At 49.3% G+C, this 15,258-nt stretch overlaps 1 protein-coding gene across 1 annotated transcript in view; it reads right to left on the reverse strand.

Moving 5' to 3' along the window:
* The window catches only part of LOC311247871 (uncharacterized protein), a 20,819-nt gene extending 6,091 nt beyond the window's left edge, over positions 1-14,728 (reverse strand). The window contains exon 1 of the mRNA XM_084338855.1: positions 14,618-14,728. Coding sequence (XP_084194981.1) covers positions 14,618-14,723 — 106 coding nt within the window. The 5' untranslated portion in view covers positions 14,724-14,728. The remainder of the gene's footprint in view (positions 1-14,617) is intronic.
* Between the last annotated feature and the right edge of the window lie 530 nt (positions 14,729-15,258).

Consider the following 15,258-nt stretch of genomic DNA (forward strand, 5'->3'; position numbering starts at 1 on the left):
CTCAACCAGCGTCTTCCCCCAGCGAGGCGGACAAGATGCTGGCACAGGCATTCCTCGCCAGCCTAGCAGCCTCAACAGAGCGCGATCGACTCCAAGCACAGACGCTTAGTGAGCGCGAACATTCTTCCATGGAAAGAGAACGCCTTCAAGCGCAGCAACGGAGCGACGAAGATCGTATACGTCTAGAGATTAGACGCCTTCAGACGGAAGAGAATATGGTAAGGGACCGGGCCGAAGCCCAGCGCGCCGCTGCCGGTGCCCAAAGAGAAGCAGAGCGCGACCTCGCTCTCACCAAGCGCAAAGCCGAGCGCGACCGATTACAAGCGCAGATAATGGAGCAGCTGATCGCCAGGGCAACACCCCCTCCCTCCGCACGGGGTTCCAGGGCCTCGTCAAGACATGGGTCAAGGGCACCCTCCCCTACCCGATCAAGCGACCCTGAGCCCGACCACCAGAGAGAGCCTATACCCCCCTCCGAACTCCTTCCCCGACCGGTCCAAGTGAGACCCAGCTACAAGGAAGAAACGGTCTACACCGCGGAGAGGCTAAATAGACGACTACAGGATCTAGAGGACCTGCCAGAGGAAGAAGAAGAGGGAGAGGAGGAGAGTCAAGCCCGACAGCAGCACAGTACTCCACAGGACCAGGAGGTCCAGTACAGCCCAGGCTCTACCCCCGCGGCTCTGCGCTACAGACCCCCGACTCAATTCACGGGTGAGCTTGACGCACGACCAGCCCCGAGGAACAGCACCTGGATACGCGGGCCATGGTACCCAGCAGGTACCAGCCCACCAAGAGGCTTAAGAGGAGACTCGCCTAGGAGGCCTCTCTTCCAACGCTCACCGATGTGCCAGCCATCCATGGCATCATACATTGGCACACCGACGTTTCCGGACTTCACCCACGAGAACAGAGCACAGTACACGGAGCTACGAATGTGCTTAGAGACAATGTTGTCCGATGTAGCTGACGAACCGTACAAGTATGCTATCCTACTGAAGCACCTCAAGGTGCCCCGAGCGCACAATATAGCGCTGGCCTATGCCAACTCTACTACCCCATACACAGCGGCTCTAGCAGCACTCGACCAAAGATATGGACGCATATGGGACTACGTAATACAAGAGATAAGGCATATTGACCGCCTACCCCCAGCCACAGACAATCGCTCACTAGATGACCTGTCTATCAAGGTACAATCCCTGGTATGGATGCTGGGGGCGCAAAGAGAAAAGGGTATGCACGAACTGTACGCAAACTCTAATGTCGAGAGGATTTTAGAGAAGCTTCCGCCCGCCCGACAAGAGCGCTTCAGGCGGCAAAGAGACCACCGTGATCCTAACGGTCCCGAGCCATCCCTCCTAGACCTAGCCGACTTCCTAGCGAGAGAAGTCAACAGCCTACGGTTGGATACGTTCATGCGGAGCACACCAAGCTCCAGAGAGGGACCTAGGAGAGCAAACGATGGCCGAAGATTGGTGACTGTCATGCACCAATCAGAATCAGTACCGAGCAGCAAGAACCACAGTACCCCCTCGATGAAAGAGAAGTGGAAGATGGTGTGCCCGTACTGCGAAAAGGAACACTGGTTGTCACAATGTGACACGTTCAAGAAGATGACCGCCGACGAGGTGAGTCAATGGATAAAGTCCAACCGACGCTGTTACCGATGTGCGCGCAGTCACATGGCAGCCGATTGCCGCTTAAAGAAGAGGTGTAGTCGGTGTGACGGAGCCCACCTAGATGTCCTACACGACAGTAACAGAAGAAAGCCTGCACCCTCAAGCAGCACAAAGGCAAGTGTTATGTACATTGACCCCGCCAGCAGCGGGGGCGCCCGGGTGCTCTTAAAGGTGGTCCGCGTAACACTGAGTTACCAAGATAAGGTCATGGACACTTACGCCGTCCTTGACGACGGGTCAGAGAAGACCCTTCTCCTCGCGTCCGCTGCGGCCCAGCTGGGGCTGCGGGGGAGCGAAAACCAGATGACGATTCGGACAATAAGAAGAGATCTAAAGACGATAAAGGGCGAGAATGTCTCCTTCACTATCGCAGCAAGCGGGCAGCCAGAGAGACGGTATAGGATTACTAACGCTTTCACCAGCCAAGAAATAGGCCTGTCGCAGTACACCTACCCCATCGCCAAGCTGATGGATAAATATGTGCACCTGCGTCAACTACCTATACCGCTCATAGACGGTGCCACCCCGACCCTGCTGATAGGCTCCGACCATGCAGACCTCATCGTCCCGATTGACCGGGTCCACACAGGGCCCAGAGGCTGTCCTGCAGCAGTCGAGACCCGCCTAGGATGGACATTACAAGGCCCCCTCGCTAAGTCTCTTAACCGAACAGCAGCCACTAGCTGCCTCCACTCCAGAGTGACAGAAGAAGACACCACCCTCCTACAGCATGTCGAGAGGCTATGGACACTAGAGACAATGCCCTTTAAGAACGAAAAGAAAGACATTCGTTCCAAGGAAGACATTTACGCTATAGCCCTCCTCGAGCAGGGGACAAAGAGAGTCAAAGTCAACGGAGTGATGAGATACGCAACTCCACTCCTGAGGCGAGAGGGTATGCCTACCTTCCACGCCCCAAAAGAAGCGACGGAGCGGTATCTATTGAACACAGAGCGGCGCCTAGCCAGAGACCCCGCTCAAGAGACTGTGTACCGCGCTGAGATTAACAAGCTAATCACAGCGGGACACATAAAGAAAATTGACATTAAAGAGGCCGATCAGACGACCGAATCATGGTACGTGCCGCACCACAAAGTCCACCACAACGGCAAGGATCGTATTGTGTTCAACTGCAGCTACCAGATCGGATCACAAAATCTGAATAAAGAGCTCTTGCCCGGCCCAACACTCGGCCCCTCCCTACTAGGCGTGTTACTACGTTTCCGCCAGGACAAGGTGGCCATCAGCGGCGACATCAAAGGGATGTTCCTGCAGGTGAGACTAGTGGAGGAGGACAAGCCCCTGCTGCGGTTCCTATGGAGAGAGAGGATCGGGGATGAGCAACCAGCCATCTATCAATGGGAAGTCCTCCCTTTCGGAACCACATGCAGCCCATGCTGTGCTACGTTTGCACTGCAAAAACACGTCGCAGAGGACCCAGCAGCTGATGAAGAGGTCCGACAAAGTGTAGGAAATAGTTTCTACGTGGACAACTGTCTGCAAAGCGTCTCGACGCCAGAAGAAGCGAGGATAGAAGCTACTTCTGAGTCTTTCTGTGCTCGCCTTGAGACTCCTGTATCGCTTGCCTGACCGCAGCAGTTCGAAGAGGCAGTTGTTCGGGTGACTGGAGTCTTTAATGATTCTCTTAGCCTTGCCCTTGCAACGCTTGTAGTAAATGTTCTGGAGGGTGGGGAGCCCCCCTCCAATTGTGCGTTCGGCTGAACGTGTCACTCTTTGTAGTCTGCTTTGGTCTTTTGCAGTGCTATTCCCAAACCAGGAGGTGATGTTGCCGGTCAAGATGCTCTCTATTGTACATGAGTAGAAGTTCTTAAGGATCTTCTGGCTGACTTGGAACTTCCTTAGGCGCCTGAGGAAGTAGAGGCGTTGTCGTGCCTTCTTCACCACACTGTTAATGTGTGTGGTCCATGTCAAGTCCTCGGATATGTAGGCTCCGAGGTACTTGAAGCTGTTGACTCTCTCAACCGGTGCCCCGTCGATGCTGAGGGGGCTGTAGTCCTTGACCCCCGACCTCCTGAAGTCCACAATCATCTCCTTTGTTTTGCTGACGTTCAGGGAGAGGCTGTTTTCCTGGCACCATCCCGCCAGGACCTTGACCTCTTCCAGGTAGGCCCTCTCGTCGTTGGCAGAGATCAGGCCCACCACCACTGTGTCGTCAGCAAATTTGACGATTGTATTGCTACTCCGCTGAGCCACACAGTCGTGTGTGTACAGGGAGTAGAGGAGGGGACTCAGAACACAGCCCTGGGGGGCCCCTATGTTGAGGGTGATGGATGAGGAGGTGCAGTTGCCTGCTCTCACCACCTGGGGTCTGCCAGTCAGGAAGTCCAAGACCCACTGGCAGAGGTCATAGCCCAAGCCCAGGTCCCTGAGCTTGGCTATGAGTATGGAGGGGACTATGGTATTGAATGCCGAGCTGTAGTCGATGAATAGCATTCTCACATAGTTCCCCTGCCTCTTGTCCAGGTGTGATGCTGCTGTGTGCAGCACATGGGATATGGCGTCCTCCGTGGACCTGTTGGGGCGGTATGCAAATTGCAGGGGGTCCATGTTGATGGGGAGGGAGGAGCAGATGTAGCCCTTTACTAGCTTCTCAAAGCACTTCATGGCTATGGAGGTGAGAGCTACAGGGCGGTAGTCGTTGAGGCAAGCAGGCTTGGATTTTTTGGGTACAGGGATAATAGTGGACTTCTTCAGGCAGGTGGGGATGACAGCCTGTTCTAAGGACAGGTTAAATATGTCAGTGAATACTGGGGCCAGTTGGTCGGCACAGACTTTTAGGACGCGGCCGGGGATGCCGTCCGGACCTGCTGCCTTCCTGATATTCACTTTTTTAAAGTTCCGCCTCACCTCATGCTCTGTTACCCTGAACACTGCGCCTCCATCAGCAGCCGACCCCCCCCCCCCCATTGCCGAGGCTTGTGAGCTGGTGTTGTTATTACCAGCATCAAACCTCGCATAGAAGGTATTGAGGTCGTTTGCTAAGGAGATGTCACTGTTCAGTTTGAGGGAGGCGCCTTTGTAGTCTGTCATCGTTTTGAGCCCCTGCCACATAGCTCTAGAGTCAGCTTGTTCAAACTGGAGTTCAATTTTATCCCTGTAGCGCCGTTTGGCCTCTGACACTGTCCTCCTTACGTTGTGTCGCGCCACCTTGTGGTCATTCATGTTGCCTGCCACTAGGCCGTCATTGTATGCTTTGGTGCGCTCTCTCAGAGCTTCACGGACGGATTTGTCTACCCAGGGTTTTTGATTTGGGTAAACTTTCATTTTGGTAGTGGGGATTGTTTCTTTCACCCTAGTACAGACATAGTCCAGCACTGTCTCCGTGTAGGCATTAATGTTATCTGTGTCGCGGAACACAATCCAGTCTGTGTGGTGAAACACTGACCGGATCGTCTCTTCTGACGTCAGATCCCATTTCTGCACCTCTCGCGAGACTACGGGAGTACTTTTAATTCTCTGTCTGTACTTTGGTGAAAGGAAAATGGATGCGTGATCTGACTTGCCAAAGCCACTATCAGAATGAGCCTTGTAGCCACCTTTAAATTGCGTGTAACAGTGATCTAGGATGTTACCGCCTCTGGTGTTGCAAGTCACATGCTGATAGAAGTCGGGCAATACCTTTCTCAGATTGGCGCTATTGAAATCTCCCAGTACTAAAATGGCGGCGTTAACGTTAGCCACTTGTATTCTATTTACCTCGTCGTGTAGTCTGGAGAGCGCAACCTTGTTGCTGGCTTGCGGTGGAATATACACTCCGACCAGGACGATCGCCGTTAACTCCCTCGGGAGGAAGAAAGGACGACACTTGATGGTTATATATTCCAGTTCTGGGGAGCAGTGGTTGGATAATTCCTTCACGTTCGTTGGATCACTCCAATTTTTGTTAAACATGAAGGCAATACCTCCTCCACATTGTTTACCGGACTCTGATGATGTCCGATCCTTTCGATGGATAAAGAAGTGATCCGCTGGTTGAATTGCGTGATCTGGAACCTCCGGTGTGAGCCATGTTTCGGTGAAGCAAAGGACATTGCAGTCCCTAACGTCTCTTTGATATTGAATCCTTGCTCGGATGTCATCCAGTTTATTGTCTATTGATTGTACATTGGCTAGCAATATACTGGGAAGTGGTGTACGGTGGCGTCTGGATCTCAGCCTGTTTCGGATCCCAGCCCTCTTTCCTCGTCGTCTTTTCCTGGGCTCTGGGAACAAAGGGTCTGGTCCTAGTCTCCGGAGAATTTCTTCAGGCCATTGGTGTGGTTCGGAAAGCTGATCCAGCGAGTAATCCAGTTGGTAAGTTTCCCGTAATCCAATGTCTATGAGTGACTGACGGTCATATACATTAAATGCACCAACAGTTGGTACGCACAAAACTCTAAAAACTATAAATATTAACAAAAGTAAACACAGTCTCGACGGAGCGAACAGAGAGGCAGCCGGTCGGGGCGGCGCCATCCCCAGGCCATCAGGCTGCTAAACGAACAATGAATGAACACTACACAACAACAACCACCAAACGCACATAGCACACACATCCACACGCACACACCCACTTTAAACAAACACACTGTAGCACCCACTCCACACACTTTATAGCACACACCCACTTTAAACAAACACACTGTAGCACCCACTCCCCACACTTTATATTTATGGATGAAGGATTGCACTACAACTCGTACACCTTACTGTAAATTGTACCTAAAATTGTACCTCATCCCATTTCTGCTTTGCACTAGATAGTACTGTACATTAGTACACTGCATAGTATTGTGTATTGTATATTATATGGTAACTCAGAACATTGTACATATGTCTATACCGAACACTGTGACCTCATTTTCTTCTTCTAAATTCATGCTATATTATGTTATTATGTTATTTGATACTATCTTGTCTAGCACAGTCTCTGGAGCGTAACAGTAAGAAGCATTTTGTATGAAAGTATTCTGTACTTCTGTATGACAACTATTAAAGAACTTGAACTTGAACTAAAGAACTTGAACTTCTACTCAAGCTCCGCGCCTCCCTGATCAAAGGCGGCTTTGATCTCAGGCAGTGGGCCAGCAGCGACCCGCAAGTATTGCGCAGCCTCTCCCCCGAGGACAAAGCAGCAAGCAGCGAGACCTGGATGGCGACCATCCCAGGAGAAGCCCAAGAAATGACATTAGGACTAGTCTGGCGCTTCAAAACAGACTCGCTCCATTATAAACACACACCCCTGAACAAGGAGCAGGGAAGGTCGACTGCACTACCGACCACCAGACGGAGTGTATACAGAACACTCGCCAGACAATATGACCCGTTGGGATGTATTCTACCTTACACCACCAGGGCAAAGATGATTGTAAGAGCGTTATGGGACAAGGACCAGGGCTGGGACGACCCCATACCCGAACACCTTGCATCCACATGGAGAGAGTGGGAGACGGAACTCAGCTCACTCCCAGGTGTCAACATACGCCGCAGCTACTTCCCACCCACAGTGAGGCCGGAGACGTGCCAGATGGACCTGCACGTCTTCAGCGACGCCTCCAAAGTAGCCTACGGTTCGGTGGCCTACTTGCGTGCCCGAGAGGAGGGAGGAGAAATACATACTGCTTTCATCCTGGCTCGCTCAAGAATAGCCCCACGAAAGCAACAATCTATCCCGCGTCTAGAGCTCTGCGCAGCCCTAGCAGGAGCGCAGCTCGCCACGTTAATCCAACGTGAACTCACCATTCCGGTGCAAAGAACAATCTTGTGGTCAGACTCCACGACAGTACTCACATGGATCCGGTCTGATTCGTGCAGATACAAGGTCTTCGTGGGAGTCAGAGTCACAGAGATTCAAGATTTAACAGAAGTAGCAAGCTGGAGGTATGTGGACACAAAACACAACCCAGCTGACGTCATCACCCGGGGAATGTCCCTGGATGACCTCACCCGTCACAACCTATACAGTGACGGGCCAGAGTTCCTCAAGCTCCCGGAAGAAGAGTGGCCTACACCCACCCCACGGGAAGCGAGTAAAGAGAAGGCCGAAAACAAGAAATCTATGTTCTGTGGATTGAACACACTCGTCTCCACAGACCCCGACATAGACGATTGCCTCACCCTAGAGAGTGCGCAGTTAAAGACATTCCTGTGGCACCACCCAGAGGTTCAGCTCACCACTGACATTACAGCAGCTGACTACGAAGAAGCAGAACTTCTTCTACTACAACGAGCCCAGAGAGACTCATTCCCCGATGAGCTAGACTGTCTACAGGGAGCAAAGCCCGTCCCATCAGACAGCAGGCTGCTCCACCTAGCCCCCGAGAGCGACGCCCATGGTCTCATCAGAGTGGGTGGTCGTCTGCGGAGAGCTCCAGACTTACCGGATGACGTCAAGTACCCGATAGTCTTAAACAGCCGACACAAGGTCACAGAGCTGATCATAAAGAAATACAACGAGGATGTGCACCACGCAGGGGCAGAGAGAGTCTTCGCGGAGATCAGACGTCGTTATTGGATACTGCAAGGGAGAGAAGCAGTGCGGCGCTTCCAGCGAACCTGTCTAGACTGTCGTAAGTGGCGAGCGCAGCCCAGTATACCCCGGATGGCTGACCTACCTCCCTGTCGCCTCCGACTCGGCGACAAGCCTTTTCACTCCACCGGTATGGACTGTTTCGGCCCGCTGTATATAAAGAAAGGAAGAGGAACAGAGAAGCGGTGGGGTATTGTATTCAAATGCATGACCACCCGAGCGATGCATATAGAACTCCTTCCAACCATGAGCACAGACTCATTCCTTATGGCCTTCCGAAGATTCACATCGCGGAAAGGCAAACCGTCTATATTATTGTCTGATCACGGGACAAACTTCAAAGGCGGAGAAAGAGAGCTGAGAGAGAGCTTCCAAGCTATGGGCCCAGAACTTAAGACCCACCTCGCTCCATCCCAGATTGACTTCCAGTTTAATCCCCCGAACGCACCTCACTTCGGTGGAACTTGGGAACGAGAAGTACGTTCAATAAAGACAGCCCTGTACGCCGTGCTTGGGGCCCAGACCGTGGCGGAAGAAGTCCTAATGTCCTCACGGAGATCGAGGGAGTATTGAACTCAAAGCCCCTCGGTTACGTCTCAAGTGATGTAGCAGATGTCGACCCAGTCACCCCCAACACACTCTTGATGGGGCGGCTGCACCCCGCGCTACCCCAGACAATGTACAGGCCTGAAGAAGCGAACGGCCGAAGAATGTGGAGGTACAGTCAAGTATTGGCTGACAAGTTTTGGAACAGCTTCCTACTCCACTACCTACCGTCTCTACAGACCCGCCAGAAATGGGTGAAAGAGAGAGACAATTTGACAGAAGGAACAGTCGTCATGAATTATCGACCAGTCACTACCCCGAGCTATGTGGCCGGCTGGCCGCGTAAGCAAAGTGATCACCGGTGCCGACGGAAAGGTCCGAGCAGCCGAAGTGCTCGTCCAATGGCGGATCTACACCCGACCCGTGGCGAGGCTAATAGAGTTGCCAAGGCTCCCCGATACTATCGATGACGACCATGACCCCATGACTTTGTGAACTGCCCGACCCCTCACAACAGACATTGAGTAGTGGACAGTGCGGTTAATCTGTCTCTGCTTAGCTAATTAGGTGGGACTAATTAGGGGGCGGCTGTTACAAAGGATCAGATTAAACCGAATATATATATTTATTGATTGATATATATTGCATAGTATTTGTATATCGTTTGATATCCCTTGTATATTCCTTGTACATATACACGGAATGTCCCTTTAGCCTAGTCCAGACCATAATATTTTATTCTCCTATTGGACAGCGGTCCACAGGCGCCAGGGGCCATGCCTCCGGAGCCAGGTTCAAAGTCACCGATAAGACATGTCTGTACATGCCCGGCCTTGCCCAGGAATACGGCGACAGAAATGAGGTTGGCACTAGTTTGTTCACCGGGCATATAAATATAGCGCAGGTGAATACAGAAGCACTTAGTCAGAAACTTAGGAACTAAAGTTGAAGCCTCACCCACGATACAACGTGCGGTGAAGTATGGCCTGTTTGGCCCCAGAATAGAGCATTGAGACCGCGTGCGAATTAATAACTGAATTGTCAGAGTTTGGCGCTATACCGTCGAGTGCGACATATTTCTATTAAGTCAGTAATAGTCTATTTGTGTATAGTGTATCGTGCGGCTAAAGTTCTACAGTGACCAGCATCACCAACGCTTCCTCGTACCAGCTAGAGTGCTTATCCAGGCTGGGCTGCTTTCATGGCGCTTTCACCCGAGGAGACCTAGACGAGAACCGTGTGGACATGTACACTGGATTACTCTACCCGACGACTGCATAGCCCTTTGCGGCTGGAATATATTTGCTTTGGTCCTGTGATTTATGGAGCGGAGAATCTACCCGACGCCTACACTTGTAGGATTTACCCTGTGGGGAGCCACGTCGAGCCTGCGCCTCAGAGAGCCTGAGGCCGGCTAGCTTTCTTCACTGTGGAGCTACAGTCTACGGAGAACAGCTGTATTCGTCTGTGGATCAAGGCTACTGCACCGTCTCCTGTATTTGGAGTCTCCTTAGTCATCGTTGACCAGACGTTCTACTACCGACAGATCCTCAACCCCTGCTGGCTTACAACCGGGGGGACCCTTCCAGTATCTCCCGCTATATATTACTAGTGTACCATAGATGTAATTCCCTAAGATTCAGGTTGTATAATTGCCTCCTGTGTAACCAGAGAATGGACATTCAGTATTGATTTGCCTACGCATATTCATTTGCCTTATAAGCGCAATCCAAAGTGACCAGAGAAGTATTATGTACCTTTTGCTGCAATAAATACTTAATGATTACTTTGTGTGGAACCGATTTCATTGTGGGAAGTGTTCATCATATTTAGATATCGTGTACTGTATGGCCAGTAATTAAAGTACATAAAGCGGTAGTGGTTTAATGATACCATACTTATCAATACAGTCAGGGAATTGTACCCCTCAGTTACAAGTAGTAATAGTAGTAGTAGTTGTAACGGACCACTTGAGATAAAATATGTCTAGACAATATCCTTTGCTGTTTACTAAATAATATTCAGTAAATGTATGTACGCCTTGAAATGACGTGTGGGATTTTACCCGAGTTCGATACCCGTATGCCTATATAAATCTGTCCCTATTGGCGCACCGTTAATCAGGACAGCTGGAAGCACCTGTGAAGTGATGTAGTCGGTCGGCAGCAGGAACGTTTGGTGCGTCTTCGTTTCACCTTTGTATTCCTGTGCGTTGCGACTTTTATCCTTTTGTATCATGTATTGATCGTGTGTTTAAACGGACGAAAGGACCTTTTCGTTTACATTCCTTGGAGAGCGCAACAAGGTATGCTTTGTTGTTTATTTGATTATGGTTGTAACTTTGTATAATGTAATTTGTGAATGAATGATTTTATGTCTTGTGTAAGAATGTAATCCTTGTAGTTTTGATACCAATGTTATTTAGTTTAGTGTTTGTACTGTGCTGGAAACCGTTATGTGACCGTTATCTCGACTGATGCATAAGACGATCTTTATTTAGTTGTCCATCCGTGACGTCATCTTATAGCACAGTGAAAACTGCATTGGAAACGTACATAAACAGACAAACAAACATTTCACATAATGGAATTTGGAGGGGATGTTGTCATGGCCAGTGGCCTTGTTAGGTTGGAGGGCGCTCAATTTTTTGAGTACCTCATCGGTTGTTACCATTTCAAGTTTGAAGTCGTCTTTGTGGACCCCTAGGTTTTTGTAGTAAGCTACTATGTGTTCTACCCCATAATGCCCTGAGTGGGAGGGTAGTTTGTTTACCAGTGTTGTGGCTATGTTTGTGAAAAAGATGTTTAAGTAATTGGCTACATCCAGCTTGTCTGTGATGAGCGTGTTGTCCGTCTTTATGTTTATGTTTGAGAATCTGGTTTTAAGTTTTTTAAGTAATTTCCAAAGTTCGCGGGGTTTGTTTTTGTTTTCCTCAGTTTTGTTGTTGATGAAATTTCTTTTTGCTGTTCTGATCATGGTGTTTACGTCATTTCTTAGTCTGTTTCTTTGAATTTTTAGTTCAACCACGTGGGCTTGGAGTTCACTGTTTGAGCTTTTGGAAAGCTTTGTCTGACTTTTATGAAGTTCATAGCATTTTTTGTCTCTGGTTTTCATAGCGGCCAGTATTTCAGTGTGCATCCATGGCTCAGCGCGATTTTTAACCCTGGTGGTTCTTAGGGGGGCCATATTGTTGAGTATTTCTGTGAATCTGGTTTTGAATCCAAGCCATGTTTACGACACATACGTGTCCCGTCAGCGTTTTTCCCCCTCACCCACAGTCTGCGAATCAGAGGCAGAGTAGGGGAGTAGGGCGGGTCTTCACGGACTGCATGACGTATCTCTCTTTCAGTTCAAGTCGGAGCAGAGTTGGCAGCGCATCTACAGTAAACTCGCTCCCAGTTTTATCTCTGTGAGATAAATGTAGCTATTAGCCTATTTTCGCCAGCAGGCAGCCAGCAGAAAAATATGGCATTTTCAAAGATGGTCAGTAAAAGAAAAGTCGACTGCAATTCAAAGGGAAAATATGCGTTTATCCGGACTCAGGATTCCTGAGTCCCAGCCAGGGGCGTAGCTGGAGATTCTGGGCCCCATGAAAGAATCAATTTGTGGGCCCCCAATCTATTAAAAAATGTGGGGCATTTATTTATTGATGAAAACGCATAATATGTTTTTTACCTATTTTTTTTATAAACAGCTTTGTGATAGAATAAAAAAAATGCACAGTGCATTTCCATAGCTGTGGATGAGTCCACTGACACCACTGAGAAGCCTGAAGAAAGAACCGTTTATGTTCTGAAGAACTGTTCATGTTCTGAAATGTTATTGCTAAAGATTGAGAAGATTGGATCAGTTGTACTTTTTTTTTGAATACTTGAAACCCTTTTTTTGTGGAATATTTGATGTGGCCCAGCCTCACCCAGACTTTACCTCCAGCGGCCCCCAGGTAAATTGAGTTTGAGACCCCTGGGAGGTGCAGTCTGACGTCACTCTGGAGCGCCCGCGAGGTCCACCCGTACAGGGATTCATCATTGGGAAAATGGATCATCGGCTATTGTAACAATTCTGCCGCATGAACATTGAAAAGCGTTCCATTCTTGCACAAGATGTGTTCCCTTCTATCACTAACATTATCGTTTAAAGGGGAACTATCTTATAAATGGCCTTTTTCAGTGTTTAGCATTGTTTCCTAGCTATGTGGACTTATATTAATAGGATCTATGTCTCTAATTCTCATATTGGCGCATTCTTCCAATTCTCCTCTCACAATATTCACCTTCACTAAACTGAGTCATCTGAACATGTGCTGATCTGTGATGTCAGAGAGACACCATGATGATGATGTGGCCCCATGTGTTGAGACTCGTACCCACTCCACACAGTCAGAGAGACACCATGATGATGATGTGGCCCCATGTGCTGAGACTCGTACCCACTCCACACAGAGAGAGACACCATGATGATGATGTGGCCCCATGTGCTGAGACTCGTACCCACTCCACACAGAGAGAGACACCATGATGATGTGGCCCCATGTGCTGAGACTCGTACCCACTCCACACAGAGAGAGACACCATGATGATGATGTGGCCCCATGTGCTGAGACTCGTACCCACTCCACACAGAGAGAGAGACACCATGATGATGATGTGGCCCCATGTGCCGAGACTCGTACCCACTCCACACAGAGAGAGACACCATTATGATGTGGCCCCATGTGCTGAGACTCGTACCCACTCCACACAGAGAGACACCATGATGATGATACCCACTCCACACAGTCAGAGAGACACCATGATGATGATGTGGCCCCAGGTGCTGAGACTCGTACCCACTCCACACAGTCAGAGAGACACCATGATGATGTGGCCCCATGTGCTGAGACTCGTACCCACTCCACACAGAGAGAGAGACACCATGATGATGTGGCCCCATGTGCTGAGACTCGTACCCACTCCACACAGTCAGAGAGACACCATGATGATGTGGCCCCATGTGCTGAGACTCGTACCCACTCCACACAGAGAGAGAGACACCATGATGATGATGTGGCCCCATGTGCTGAGACTCGTACCCACTCCACACAGTCAGAGAGACACCATGATGATGATGTGGCCCCATGTGTTGAGACTCGTACCCACTCCACACAGAGAGAGAGACACCATGATGATGTGGCCCCATGTGTTGAGACTCGTACCCACTCCACACAGAGAGAGACACCATGATGATGTGGCCCCATGTGCTGAGACTCGTACCCACTCCACACAGAGAGAGAGACACCATGATGATGATGTGGCCCCATGTGCTGAGACTCGTACCCACTCCACACAGAGAGAGACACCATGATGATGATGTGGCCCCATGTGCTGAGACTCGTACCCACTCCACACAGAGAGAGAGACACCATGATGATGTGGCCCCATGTGCTGAGACTCGTACCCACTCCACACAGAGAGAGACACCATGATGATGATGTGGCCCCATGTGCTGAGACTCGTACCTACTCCACACAGTCAGAGAGACACGGCTTAAGATCTTGAGGTAGAAAAATGCTGTTTTTTAGGACTTGATTAGAAATACAAAACAATGAATTAAAAAAAATTTAAAATTACAGAGGTGTTCCATAAACTCACAGGAATTGTGTAAAAGTGCCCAAATAGTGAAAGAAATAGTAAAATAGTTCCCCTTTAAGCATTTTTGGTTGAAATAAAATTCTGCGATTTCTTTTTACCATTACCGGTAATTGCGAATATTTTCATGTAGAGCTATAGATTGTGGATGAATAAGCACAGAAAGGCACACCATGCAAATGTTCATGCTTTACTTGGTTTAAACGGGACAATTTAGAAATGGCTCCAGATACCTCCAGATGTTGCCAGGACAGCCCTTCTTTCTTCATCTCCTGTTCTGTGGTTCTTCTCCAGGTGGCTTTCGGTCTGCCTCTCTTCCTCCTGCGCTGTGGGTTCCATGTCATCGCCTGCTTTGTGATTGTAAGCCATAGTCATCAAAATTAAAACAAATAAAGGCTTGAAATATTTGACTTTGTGTGTAATGAATCTATAATCTACACCGTTCGGCACAACCTCCACAGTTCGGGGCGTGTGTGTATTGTTCGGTTCAGGGGATGCGCAAAAAAAGAAAAAAAAACGTCATTTGGCACAGAGGCGAGAGATGGTGACGCGCTGGCTGCTGGCTGCAGCAGCAGGTGCTAGTAGTCAGTTTGTGGAAATGGCAAGCGCAATATAAATCAATCTTCATTACGACTTTAAAAACATAGCCATTAACATTACATAGGCCTACACACATCTTGCCATAACGTTAGCACGGTTTGTACAACACAACGCATGTTTAACTATGGTAGCCCGCCAGCTCTAATACAGCCAATGAAATGTTACCATAGCTACTAGCTACTAGCTAGCAGATGAGACAATGGGAGTCTGAGAGGCAGGGTGTTGAAAGACAATAGGTGTTTATTGCACTCAATATTTAAATAATGATCGTCTA

This window comes from Notolepis coatsorum (assembly GCF_963971535.1).
Source record: "Notolepis coatsorum genome assembly, contig: SCAFFOLD_663, whole genome shotgun sequence".
NCBI classification, from domain to species: Eukaryota; Metazoa; Chordata; class Actinopteri; order Aulopiformes; family Paralepididae; genus Notolepis; species Notolepis coatsorum.